We start from the raw sequence: 14,836 nt of genomic DNA, 5'->3' as shown, positions 1-14,836 counted from the left end.
TCTATAAAGCTGTTCTAGAGTCCAAACTTGAATCAGCTATATAGAACAGAACAATACAGCAATTACTCCTCAAATCAAGAGATGCCACTCATCTCCTGACTTATATTCGATGTTGACCAGTCTATAGTAATTTATAGGGGAGAGTAAACTTACCTCTCCTTAAAAAGATACAGCATAAATGAGCTCCAGAGAACACCCTTCTGGCTGTCGCAGAATGGCACAATCCAATTATCCAGCTCCATCCACTTAAATTGGTATAATGTAACAGCTCAGTCGTTTGCCAGATTATCAGGAGGATGGTCGGCTGCAGGACACTTTAATATGCCCGGTTAATGGTAAGGCTGGTAATTGCAGTTAAACTAACATCATTTTGTTGCATTGCCTGGATTTCAGTTAGTATTTGAAACCCCAAAAGCTGGGATGGGTGTGTTTCAATGGATGCATTCACTTCAGCATTTTGAAACTTTTCCCATCTAATCTGGCTACGAGTTTAACGATCCCTTCCAGGCTTAGTTTCAATTTCAGCATTATATAAAGTAAGTTCACTGAGAGGTTAGGTAGAATGTCTGATGTTCTTGTCTTTTGACTGTGTAAGTGCAAAATTACGGACCTTACTTGGATACAAGATATCAACGTGCATATCCTGACCTAGCACCACCGGAAAGTGGAAATGATCATCAACCCCTCTGTTCAGGAGAGAGTTCTAGCCTTGCACTTTGATATAAACATCTGCTGCGGGATAACATTTTTCATCTCCATGTACACAAAAGATGGGCACAGTCTCAGTCATGCACATACTATGAGGAGGAATGAACTGTCTATAAAAAAGGGTCTGGTCGTTGCCACTGTCAACAAGTGCCTTTAACTCACAGCCATTCACCTCCACCGTGATCTCCCTCTGCGATTATCGTGGCTCCTTCTTTGACCACAAGTCATCTCTGGGCACATAGCACATCTGGGTTAGTTTGACAGAATCCTTGTGGCAAACAAATTTAGTGTGCCCCGTTTCACCACACATGTAACAAATGTGACTCTTGGAAGATCTAGAAAATTAGTTAACCTCTGTAGATTTCTCCTTTACAGGAGCCTTACCCCCGGCTGAATCCACCATTTTTATTGACCGGGGACATCTGGCCCTTTGTGATCCTTAGCTAACTTCTGTCACCACCTGTCACCAGCCCATGTTTTTGGAATAGTTGTTCATCCTCTGGTCTCCCAAATCAGGGCTATCATGTTCATTAATTGTTACGTGCCGATCATGATAAAATTCCTGTTTCTCCCCGCACCAAATTCAGCTGGTTGATATGGTACCGCCCTCTTTTATCTGGCAAAGTCGCTAATTTTTACACTGAAGGACTTGTGCTGTGTATAATTTCACTGGGCCCTGCAAACTTCGGAATTAAAATGATGGAGGTTTGTGTATTCTAGCAATCGCTCTTTGTCCTGGACTTAATTCTATAGGACTGACTTTTGAGTCAAAGCAGGCTTTACTCTGATGCTTCTTTTTCCTTATTTGGTCGGCTGCCGCATGATTGGACCCTTTTGGTGTCTCTACCGATTGTTGGGCCCAGTTCTCTGACACAATCCCATCGATTTCAGGTTCTGCCATATCTAGTACAAACAACTCCACTAATCCTCTCATGCCCCTTACGGTCATGAGATTATAAGGGGTGTAACTAGTTGAAGTATTCCTTAATATCATCATTGCACAAGTGAAAACGACCTGTCACGCCTTTCCATCATTTTTGCAGTTATATTTTTGGTGTTCAATTCATCGTTTCCACAATTCCACTAGACTGTACACAATCGGGTGTATGAAGTTTGTGCTTGATCCCTAAAAGTGCCATGACATCTTGCATTATATGGGCTGTGAAGTGTGTTCCTTGATTCAATTTGATACTCCAGGGATGTCCACAGTGAATGAATATCTTTACCAATAAGAATTTTGCAATTTCATTTGTTGTATTTGTCTTAGCCGGGAAAGCTTCCATCCACTTCGTAAAAGTATCTATAACTACCAGAATAAATATTCTGTCCTCCTGGATTGGGCAGTAAAGGGCGAATTTAATCTATTTTCAAATCAATCTAATGACCTTCCACTGATCTGGTCTGTCGAAAGACTTCTTTCTTTACGTTTCTGTCAGGATAATATTGTGCACAGATCAAGCAGTTTTTGACATCTTAGGCCACCAGCCCACTTCCTTGATCTTTTCCAAGTTGCTTTCGCACCCCTGATGACCTCATAGATCATGGTACCAATGGATCATCTGGTTTCATCCTCCCTCTGGAACCAGAAGCTTTGACAAACGCACCCTGTGTTCTTCATATATTTCAGATCCTGCTCTTTCTATCAATTTTTAAAAAATATTTTTAAAATATTTATTTTTCTTTTGCTCTTCTGTTAAATTCATAACTTTAATCAGTTCTTCCTTCTGCTTCCCACTCTCCTCAATCTGTGGCTGCCATTCCTATCCAAAATAAAGCTCCTTTCAGACTTTCTATTTCACTCAGGAGGTAATTTAGAGTGAGATTCCACCTTCATGACTCCATACTCCTTTCCTTTTGCCTCTTCAAATATATATTGCAATAAAGCAGCAGATGGGAGGGGTTTTCCATCAGCTGAAACAAACCCTCTGGCTTCTCACAGAGGAAAATGTTCCATAAGGCAGTTACAAACATGCATACCATCAGAGTCTATGACTGACTCTGGCTGAAAATATTCTGGATGACCAAATGCTACAGCTGCCAATTCTGATGCCTGTAAACTTAAGGTTTTGGCTGACTTTTAAGCTACATTTCCTGGCCATGTTCATCCTCTACATATATCCCACATCCAGTTATCCTCTCAACATCCTGTGCTGATCAGAATCCATCCATAAACATTTTAGAGTATTCTTTTTCCTTTAATATCTTTTTTCCCCAGTCATTACTTTATTCGATCTGTTTCTACCTCTTTTTGGTTTTATTGCAAATGAACCCTTAGGATCATTTGCTATCATAACTTGACAATCCAGTTCACTTCTTTGGCACACTAGATTATCAGCCAACATTGATTAGTGTTTACTCGGTTTGTATTAATATTTCTTCCTTGGAAGTGCAATATCTATTTGCAATTCTATTTTGGCTTTCTGAATCATCTTCAATTTTTTCCATCAAACAGTGACTGTATGGAGGTGTGCTCGTCAGTATTGTCATTTGGCCCCGTGGCCAACGCTTGCTTCAGAGCTATAAAGGTCTGGGAATTTCGAGAAGACTGCTCACAGATTGTAGAATTCCGGATCACATGACACGATTCTATAAGCTCTGCAGGCATCTGATCCCATTGACCTGCAGCCCCGAACTCATTGGTCCGTCCCACTGTATACTGGTAAATTGGTATATATATATTAATTATTGTCATGTTATTCAAGATTGCTAAGACCATAACATAAAATATAGGACCAGTCTTGGGACATTTGGTCCATCGAGTCTGCTCCGCCAACTTATCATGGCTGTTCTAAATTTCCTCTCAGCCCCAACCTTATGCCTGCTTCCCAAATCCCTTCATATCCTGACGAATCAAGTATCTATCAAACTTTGCCTTAAGCATACATAAATAGTTCGCCTCCACAGCTGCCTGTGGCAAATAATTCTACTTATTCACCACTCTCAGGGTAAAGAAGTTCATCCTCATTTCTGTTCTAAAAAGACGCCCATCTCTTTTGTGTCTGTGGTCTTAGATTCTTCCACTACCGGAAACATCGTCTGCACATCCACTCTGTCAAGGCCTTTCACCATTCGATGGTTTCAATGAGGTCAGCCCTCATTCTTCTGAATTCTAGTGAATACAGCCCACAGCCATCGTAAAGTCTTCATATTCAAAAGATTCAACCCTGGAATCATTTTCCTGAATCGCCTTCGAACCCTCTCCATTTTCTGCACACCCTGTCTTAGATAAGGGGCCCAAACCCCAATGCTCCCAGTGAGGCTGCACTAGTGTTTTATAAAGTTTCGAAAATATGTCCTTACGTTTATATTCTAGTTCTCTTGAAATGAATGAGAACATTGCAATTGCCATTGTCATCACAGACTAGCCCTGCAAATTAACCTTTAGGGAATCCGTCAAAAGGATTCCCGAGTCCCTTTGCACTTTTTTTGTATTTTCTCTCCATTTATAAAATAGTCAACCCTTTCATTTCTTCTACCAATATGGCTGAGCATACATTTGCCAACACTGTATTCCTCCTCCCATTTTTCTGTCCATACTCCTAATCTGTCCAATTCCTTCTGTAGTCTCTGCACTTCCTTAAAACCTTTTCCACACCCTCCACCGTCATATCGACTGCAACATTTCCAACGAAGCCTTCAATTCTATCACCTAAATCATTGACGTTTAATATAAAAACTATCAGTCCTAACACCGGCACCTATGAAACACCACCAGTCACCAGCAGCCAGTCAGAAAAGGCTCCATTTATTCGAATGTTTTAGCAACTGCCAATCAACCACTGATTTATCAGTGCTACAATCTTTCCTGTAACAATGTTGATTGTTAAGGAACCTCATGTGTGGCACCTTCTCAGAGGCTTTCTGAAAATCCAAGTGCACCTCAACTGATTCTTCTTTGTCTAACCCTTTGATCATTTCTTCAAAGATTTCCAACAGATTTATCACATAAGATTTTCCCTTAAGGACACCGTTCTGACTATCAGCTATTTTATTAGGTGCCTCCAAGTACCCTGAGAACCCATCCTTAATTACCTAGTGTTTTATAATGTTTCAAAATTATATCCTTACTTTTATATTCTAGTTCTCTTGAAATGAATGAGAACATTGTATTTGCCTTTGTCATCACAGACTAGCCCTGCAAATTAACCTCAGGGAATCCGGCAAAAGGATTCACGTGTCCATTTGCACCTTTTTTGTATTTTGTCTCCATTTATAAAGTAGTCAACCCTTTCATTTATTCTACCAATATGCCTGAGCATAGATTTGCCAACACTGTATTCCATCTCCCATTTTTCTGTCCATACTCCTAATCTGTCCAATTCCGACTGTCCGATAGTTTCCTTTCTCTGCCTCTCTCCCTTCTTCAAGATTAGAGTGACATCTGCAATTTTCCATTCTTCCAGATCCATTCCAGAATCTAATGATTATTGCAAAATCGTTACTAATGCCTCCACAATCTGTTCAGCCACTTCTTTCAGAAATCTAGGGTGTGCGCCAACTGGTCGAGGTGATCTATCTACCTTTAGACCATTCAGTTTCCTGAGATCCTTCTCTCCACATGGTACCTTCACACACTCATGCCCCCTAACACCTGGAATTTCTGCTGGTGTCCTCCATTTATGCAAAATACTTATTCAGTTCGTCTACCATTTCATTTTACACCATTACTACCTGTCTAGCATCTTTCTCCAGCAGTGTGTTATCTACTCGCTCTCTTTTATACGTTATGTATCTGAAGAAACGATTTGTACTGTCTTTAATATTCTTGGCCAGGTTTCGTATTCCATCTTTGTCTTCTTAATGGATTTTTAGTTGTCTTCTGTTGTTTTTTAAATGGGTTTATTAATCAACATTCAAAATTGTTAAAACTTATTTAATTTCCATTACAAAAGTGTTAAGGAGAACGAGATCATTGTTACTCCGGATCTGCTGCAGCACAAAAACAAACATAATATAAATACACAGTAAATATAAATACAAGATAAACTTCGGTACATAGATTGATTGTATGACTATAAAGGAACGACGCTGTACATTAGGTTCCTGACAGCAATTGAAAAAGTGCTGGTAGTGGGTGGTGTTCAGAGGTAGGTTAGTGAAGGTGTCGATCAAGCTTTCTGTTTGAAGAAACTTAGTGCTTTTGAGTCTGGTGGTCCTGACATGAACGCTACGTAACCTCTACATTGTTCGTATATTGAGAGTATATGGGAGGTTGTCACACTTACCTGCGTACACTTTAAAAAACAACTTGTATTACCATCCGTTAATACAAAGAAAAAAATACAACTTTGAATAAAGTTTCCAGTCAATACAATGAAAACGTCCAGAATAAAGAAATACAGTGATGGAGAAAGTGTGGCATAGTCAAACTACAGATTTCAAAGTCAGAGTGAGGCAAATTGGGAGGTAAGGTGTATGTCTTATCGACCCAGGGAAAGGTTTAATATTTTTATAATGGCGTGATTGAAGCTGTCAGTGAGACTCAATAAAGGCCCTTCACTATTCGATTGGCTCCAATGAGGTCACCACTTAATCTTCTGAAATCTCGTCAATACAGGCCCAAGCCATAAAAAGTTCTTCCTATGACAAGCTAATAAAACCATGAATCATTTTCCTGAACCTCATTTCAACCGTCTCCAGTTTCCCCACCCATCCATCTAACCGCTCCCTTGGCCACAAGTATGACGGACCAGTCTGAGTTCCTTAACACCTCCCGCATATTCTTATGCGGGCATGTGCCTCCCTCCACCCCAGTCTTATTCGCAGCTCTATTTAAAATGGTCTCGACCTGAAACATCGACTCTTTATCCACCTTCATAGATGCTGTCTGACCTCCAGCATTCTGTGTGGGTTATCACAGTTTCAGATGAGTGGCCGGGCGTTAAAACGGGATGTAATATGTAAGACCTTAATACAGATTTGGTCTAAATCCCTTTCACAAAGCGAATTTGGCTCGGCATTGTTTCCGAAGAGACCCTCATCCGATACTGAATGATCCATTCCTTCATCGCCCAGGCAGTGACGTCAGATTGGATGCAGCCAAATTTTCGGGAATACATCACCTCCTCCCATTCATGGAAAGTATCTCATCTGAGTCTTTCACTCTGAGGAGACTGCTCAAAGTTAGTAGACTTGCTGATCACGCGCCACGACTACATCAGCCTTGTAGGCAGATCCCAGATCCATCCCACTGCACAGCGGATATTGGTAATTGGGTTTATGGGTTTATTATTCAAGATTCCAAATTGTCTGATATCATTTCAATTCGCAAGTGCAAAGGAGAAATAAATAGTTGTTACTGCGCATTCAATGCAACGAAAAAACACACAAAAACACAGAAAAATCTTTACCACAGTGCATTGAGTTTCCAGGTAATGCAATGACAGAGTGCAGAATAAAGCGTTGCTATTACAGTGCGAACAGCAAATTGCGAAGTCACAGCGAGGCGGATTGCGATATCAAGAGTTCGTCAGTCGTCAGGGTGAAGGGTTGAATATTTTATAGCGGCGTGATTAACGGCGTTCCTGAGCCTGATGGTACGTGCTTTCGGGCTTTTGTGTCTCCTGCGAGATGATGCAGAATAAACGTCCGGGATCGGTAGGTCTGCGTGTTGCCTCAGTGGTCCGGATTCAAAGGGGTTAACCGTAGATGGATGTTGTGTATTAACGTCAGCCCGCACGGAGTCTGGTTTTGTCACTGGGGGATTCGCAGCTCTATTTAAAATTGCTCCTTTCGATGAAGGTTCACAGGGTTAGCGAGAGCAACCCCCGCGTCACACACGGAGCGCAGCGGCTCAACAGAGCAAGACAATAGTTGCGAGGTTGTGAATATCAAAGTGGGATTTTTTATGAACGGTTGGATCTGCGGCGTGCGAAACGACAGTCACCGACAGGAAGCGGGAAACAGTGACGGAAAATGATTCAGGAAAGAGAAATAGGACCATGGAATGTTCCAGCGACGGGGAAGGGTGTCTTCAGCCTGGCTCCCTATATTTTTTCGAAAAACCCTTGGATGACAGCAGACAATCGGATCTGGTATTTACTCCAGACAATTCAGCCCGTCTACTATCCCGTTCTCGCTTTGGTTGCATTTCCCGGTACGTTCCTGTTCAGCAACTCGACGATTGAGAGACTGACATGTAGTGATCACGGAGACGGGTAGAGTTGTCTGATTGATGGAGAGTTAATTATATGTTCCGTTTAACGCAGTCGAACGCTCTTACTGACTGAACTTCGGGTGATTAACCTCCGATATTTTGACTGGGTCTCGTCAACCACCTTTATCTCCGTGTTTTCGATAAATAATAATAATATTTAAAGAGAACTGTTCATATAGATGATGAAGTTTCAAAGTGTTTTCAAAATACAAACGGGCAGACAAAATGATTTTGTTTAAAACAACGTGAAATAAATACGTTCTGAGCTGGAGTTTAAAAGTTTCAACTGTGCCTGCACCTCTTCTGTTATAGATAATTGAATTCCCCAGTTTGGAGTGTAGTTTAAAATAGATGACTACCCAAATATCTTTTGAGGGAGATGGTAAAAATTGAGCAGACCGGCAGTAGAAGGCTGAGAGCTGGAGCAGAAATTACAGCTCCGCCTCGAAGCACCGAGTATTGAATTAATCTGTATTCACAGTGTGGTGCTGCGTGTTTCACTGTCCTCTGTTATTCCACTTTGGTAATAGCAAAGCAATTCCAATTCAATGATCAACTCCGAGCCCTATTCCAAATCCATTTTAATCGAATGCCGAGAAAAATTCTTCTTAGCAGTTCGTTAGTTGATGTGATGACGTAATTTTGAACTTCTTTGTCGACTTCACTGAGCTATAATCCTCGTCACCAGCAGACATCGCCAATGCTGGAAAACTACAGCCTTCAAGTCTGGGTTCTAAAACATGATTCCATATTTCCTGTCTGTGACTCTCTTGGCTTTGCTCTTTGCAACTGACATGCTTATGTTTCCTTCAATCCCAACAGTGAACGTGCTGACGATTGTGGTCCTGTCCCGGAGAAAGTGCGGTCTTTCTAAAGGAATCACTCGTTACCTGTTGGCCATGGCAGCAGCGGATCTCCTGGTTGTTATCTTAGACCTGGTACTAAGGCAGATTCCGATTGTTTACTGGGAAGCGTTTCATTTCCTGAGTAACATCCGCGTGTGTAATGTCCACGCTGTCCTACTTTACGCAGCCAACGACTGTTCCGTCTGGTTCACCGTCATGTTCACCTTTGACCGATTTGTGGCTATTAGCAGCCATAATCTGAAAGCCAAGTACTGCACTGAGAGAACAGCGGCTGCTGTTCTGGGTACTGTGGCCGCGCTGAGTTGTTTAAAGAACATCTTCTGGTATTATATGTTCTCAGGAGCATACCGGATGTCCAATACCCCTTGGTTTTGCCTAATAAGGTCTGCCGCCGTATTCTCAGTGACCTGGACCGTAGTCGAATACGGCAGCTACCTCCTGACGCCTATCATACCGTTTGTGGTCATTCTGCTGCTCAATACTTTGACCATTAGACACGTGTTAGTGGCGAGCAGAGCCCGGAGGAGACTCCGGAGTTGCAACAGTGGAGATAGTTCCAAAGACTCGGAAATGGTGAACCGTAGGAAGGCGATCATTTTACTGTTGGTCGTGTCGGCGAATTTCATCATGTTGTGGATGCTTTATGTTGTGTGCACTGTCTGGATACGATTGGTTTACATTAGCAGAACAGCACTGATGACTGTCATGACCGAAATTACTTCCCCACCTATATTCATTTTGGAGCTGGGTTACATGCTGCAGTTGCTGAGCTGCTGCACAAACACAGCCCTTTACGCCTTGACCCAGAAGAAGTTCTGGGAGCAGATGCTGGAGGTGGTGAAATTCCCATTCACTCTCATTGTGAGAGAAACTATTCGAAATGAAGAGTATGAAACCGGCGCTACCCACCAGGTTGAACGCGATTGAAAGCGGTTTCCGTCCCAGCAGCCGTCCCTATGAATCGGTGTCGGCGTGGGTTTCTTCCAAATGCATTCACTTTCCAAAGACGTGAAGGTTCTGCTGAAATACTAAATCCTGGAGTGACGCATTATCGCAGGCGGGATTTCGAACAGTCGAGGTTTCTGCAACCCTTCCTCAGAACTGGAAAGGACGGGGAAAGAAACCAGAGTAAGAAGGTGGGCGGAGGGGAAAGTACACAAGGGTGACCGTAGCAGTCAATGTGAGGTAAATAGGAGAGGGGGTGCGAAGCGATGTTAGGAGATGATAAATGGAAGACTAATAGCAGAAGAAGGAACCAGATCAGAAAAGTGAATGGATCACGTGAGAAAGGGAAGGGGCAGCTGTCAGAGGAAATATGTCGTGGAGGGAGACTGGAAGTAAGTGGGGGAGAATGGAGAATTAAAGGAAAGGGAAGATGGGGAGAATGAGCTGGACGTTGCATATATCGGCGTTCAATCGTTCACGCAGCTGTTGCATGACTTCCTGAACTCTACACTAAAGCACGACCAATTAACGGAATGATGCGTACAACTGCTTTACTAATATCTCTACGCGCTTTGTTACCTTCAGAAAGACATCGAGCTCGAGCCGAAGTTCCTACTGCACGTTAAAGCTTCTAAATATCCAACACATAAAATAAATATTTTATGATTACTTTTAACGTCACCACACACACAATGTGCAGCTGGCCACTAATGCCATATTAGCCTCCTTTTGGCATGATGCTTCCCAAATCCCCAATTTGCTCACATCGTGCAGAGTCCTTCGAAAACTTCCTCAACATGCACACATACCCAATTTCTGAATTATTATCCCACCATTTTTAAATAACCCTTTGTGCCGGCATCACATGTCTACCTCTCTGTTCATCGCACTGCCTATCCCGGTAACACGTTCCTGACATCCATCACTCTCGGTGTGAAAGCAATTGCACTGGAAGACTCCTTTGAAATACCATCGTTCTTACTTTTATTCCACATTCTGTGGTGTTTAGGATTGCCATACTGGAAAATTGCTCTGGCTCTGTTTCAATACAAACATGGCAAAAGGAAAGGCAAATACACCGGTCAACCTAAATTCCGATTGCGTTTGTGTTCGTCCATATATTTTTATTATATTCCATTTCCCTCGCCATCTCTGACTCTGTTTCGCAACGCATTCCTGTCAGCCACCACGTAGTGCATAATATATATAACTTCAACGTGTCCTTTCAACTTCCCCCTTCTCAAGTTGACGATTATTCTCATTCGGTGATATATATATACATGATGAAACGAAACATGCTTCCTCGAGGCCACAGAGCAGATCACAAAACATACATGACACACATCATATGAAAAAATATTGCTACGAGAAAGGTTATAAACATAATTCATTATTGGTAACTTACTCAGCAGAGGTGAACAGTAAACTGTAAACTGTAAGCAGCTATTTTCCTTGTGCTAGTCCCGGTGCTAGCAGGGTCCTCTGCTATTTCACAGCCAGATGCTGGAAGTCCAGGTTATAATACTCCTGTAAATAATCTTGAAGCCCATTCAACGCTTAATTCGTACTTGCCTCTTCTCGACTACAGGCAGTCCTGCCTTGGTACCAACTAATGCTCGTCCAGGCTCACAGTACCCACTCTTAAAACTGCCTCTGCCCCTTTCCTTTCCATTCCTGCTGAGTCACCGGAGACACACTGAAGGTGATGATGTTCATCACAACAAGCAACCATTTCCTCTATGCCCCGCTCGGTGCAGTCGCACCAAAGTACTTTATGTTTTAGGCAGTTGAGTTCAGATACACCAGTAGGTGATTCAACGCAATTACCATCGTTACTATGAAGTTTCTTTACTCCAATAAATTATTCTCACTGTGATACACTTGATCCGCTCGGCGCAACGGATGTAAAAGTTCACACAGTCTCTATTCCATCAATATTATCTCTCCATAACTGGGTCGTCAAAGCTTTTAACTTCAGTTTAATGTTCGTCATTTACAAAATGAGCTGAAGTCTGGTTCTGGATTGAATTAATATCTGCTAAATTCACATTAAACCAGAATGCTCCAGCACAAGAACCCGCTACTCATTGGGAATTCGGGCTTCTGCCCGGTTCCTTCGCTATGTTCATAAAGATTCTCAGCCCGAAACATCAACTGATTATTCCTACAACTTAAATTCTGCCTGAAACGCTGAGCTCCTCTAACATTTTCTCAGGGCCGAAGGTAAGACCTGTTGCTGTCAACTCTAAATAACTCTCTTGATGTTAAACGATTCTGCAGTATGATCATCAATACGACTGAAAAAGACAGATTTATGCAAGATTGAAGATTGCTTAACGGTATTTCTAGTACATAGATGTAAAGTAGAACGAAGTTCTTATTACTCCTGGTCCGGTGCAGCACAAATACTTTCTATTAATTAAAGAACACAATCGTAAAAACAAAATATTCTTTCTCTGGATCTAATCTCCCTAAAGGACGCTAGGGACTGGGCTGTCGGTGGATAGGGTGATAAAATATTGGTACCTGAGGCTCTGCAGGGGTGGTTTAGTGGGGGGAGATGTTATACTGTTTTGCGACGATTGCCGCTTGTGGTCCTGCGATCGTTAATCGTTAATCATTGAACATTGGTCCTGTGATCGTTGTTGGTATAAGTGACTTTTTTTTTCTGGACTCCATTTCTATATATATATAGTGTGTGTGTTCGTGTGTGTATATATGCTGTCAGATATATGGAGAGATACTGTAAACTGGGCGACGGAACGGACCCCAAGCGTGAGTCCGAGGCCCAGGTACTTCGGCGAGGAGAGAAGACGAGGGTAAACTCGGGTCGAGCGCTTTGCTCCACTGCCGAGAGTGGTCCCATTCGAGGATCGACGGTGTTCGGTGGAGATCGACTGGAGGAAGGGAGACACGGTTCTGTAAGAGCTCCTGCGTTGTGTGCAGGAACTGGTTAATAATAATGTCGATTTTTTTTCTTTTTTTAAAGACACTTCAACAGCTCTTATTTTATTTCTGTTGTAACCACATAATCAAAGTAAGAGTTATAAAGTGTATTAATAGTAATAATGTACTGTCTGTTATTGGGCGTAGTGGGTTACATCACACAGCATCCACACAAACTCGATTACCCATCGAGGCGGGGCCGAAGGCTGCTCCCCCTGGATGAATTCCAGCTGTGCGGGCCTGAGGCTTACACTTGCAATTGTGAAAAGTAAGAATGGAATGTTTCTCCTTTAGCTGCCTCCCTTCAGTCCCAGGTTTAATTTCTGGTTTACCCTGACTACCAATGCTATTCTTTTGGAAAGCCTTACTCGTAGTAAACCTAAACTTGTGGGTTAAGTCAAACTCATCTGCTAACTTAGCAGACATCTGCCACATCGCTGCATCCTTCTCAGCTAAATATGCCTTTATGTCAACAGGTTCGCATCTTTCATATTCTTCAATTAAAATCAACTCGTTCAGTTTGTCAAAATTATCACGCACATTCTTAGATGTGCACCATCGCTCAAAACATACTAACTTTTCATAATCAAATTCCAGATATTTCTGGTTCACAGATCTCTTCCAATTCTGATACCTTTGCCTATCGGCTTCCTGAACTAGTTCATAGGTTTTAAGCACAGCCTGTTTCACGGTCTCATAATTAGCTTCATCTTCAATTGATAAGGCAGAATAAGCGTGTTGAGCCTTATCCTTAATTAAACGTTAAGAGAAGGCGCCATCTGTAGACTCTGACCCGCTTTCTCAAAATGCTGGAAGTATTTATCACCCTGACCCTCATCAAATGGAGGGATCATTTTAACTTCCTGACTGGCAACAAACGGTACAACCCCTTCCCTAGAGCCAGGTCTGCCTATCCAGGCTTAACCTCCATATCTCTATCTCAAAATTGCCATTGTTTTTCTGCTCCTAACTCTGTATATCTTCTTCCTCAACTTCCAAACTAAGTTTCTCTCGGTGCAACGTTAATTTTTTCCAGCCGTAACTGGAGCGCAGAGACAACTGATTTACTTTCAGGGAACATTTCCAACACCAGGTATATTCCACATAGAATTACGTAGAGAGAGGACGATACAAGGAATCATACGTTCCACGCTGGGTAAACGAAAAAGCAATCGTCGATGATCTTGTCCATTAATTCCGTCCCGTCACGTCCGACTTATCACCGAATTTGCCCTGTCACAGGAATATCGTTTTTGTGTGGTTAGCACACAGCATACACAGGCAAGGGTTAACACAAGTGGACCAACAGGATATTCCCAAAAGCCACTCCAATGAATAATAGGAAGAGACAGTCACACTTTCCTTGTGCTCTGGGTGCCGATAATCAAACCAACCTTCTGGGCATAGAGGAGTTGCAAACCAGAGCCGTGGCAAACTGAAGTACAAACAGCTTGTCCAGTCTCTCTCTCTCTCTCTCTTCAAGACTGAGTGAGCTTCAGCAGTCAGTGTATTAACGTCATAGACCCGCCCTCACTTCGCACTTCGGCGCTCTTAAAGTCACACTCACAGTACGAGCCTGCCGCTCCTCGTAACAGATGTTCGACAATCTTAAAAGATATTATACAGTTTCCGGATTTCAGAGAGAACCACAGGGCATCTGTAAAAAACTAGAAATCAAGCTGACACTGTAGATTCTGATCTATTGCACAATAATTAGCACTCAGATGGAAGCAAAAAAGCAGCGAAACAAGTGAGAGAGGAAAATAACACGCACAAATGGGCAGTCCCATGAAGAAAGAATACGTAATTTGAAGTGGAACAGTTAATAATCATAGCCGCAGAAAGTCATATAACAGAGGAGCATATAAACAAGCCTTCATCCGTTTCGTTCGTGCTGAACCATTAAATCGCTTATTTCTAACGACCTGCATCGGGAACAACAGCCTCCAGCCATGCACCTGTCCAAGGACCGGTAATATTCTTTTAAAATTTCTCCGTACTCGTTCAATCATATAGAAATCTTTCCTGCAGATAGATGACCCAAACTGCACACAATACTCCAGCTTAGTTTTCACCAATATTATACAAGTTCAACATTACACGCAAGCTCCTCTGCAGAGTTCACTGATTTATGAAGGCTATTGCGTTAAAAGCCTTCTTTTCGACTCTGTCTATTTGTGACATCACTTTCAAGGATTGGTGGATCCGTTTTCTC

The 14,836-nt window shown here is 42.3% G+C and overlaps 1 protein-coding gene across 1 annotated transcript; it reads left to right on the top strand.

The window, feature by feature from the left end:
• Positions 1–8,604: 8,604 nt before the first annotated feature.
• LOC132380719 (probable G-protein coupled receptor 139) lies at positions 8,605–9,657 on the top strand. Its single transcript, XM_059949709.1, has one exon. It carries the CDS (start codon positions 8,605–8,607, stop codon positions 9,655–9,657), a length of 1,053 nt encoding a protein of 350 aa, XP_059805692.1.
• The last annotated feature ends 5,179 nt before the right edge of the window (positions 9,658–14,836 follow it).

This window comes from Hypanus sabinus, chromosome 24, assembly GCF_030144855.1.
Source record: "Hypanus sabinus isolate sHypSab1 chromosome 24, sHypSab1.hap1, whole genome shotgun sequence".
In the NCBI taxonomy this organism is placed as follows: domain Eukaryota; kingdom Metazoa; phylum Chordata; class Chondrichthyes; order Myliobatiformes; family Dasyatidae; genus Hypanus; species Hypanus sabinus.
This window is presented reverse-complemented; position numbering and strand designations above follow the sequence as displayed.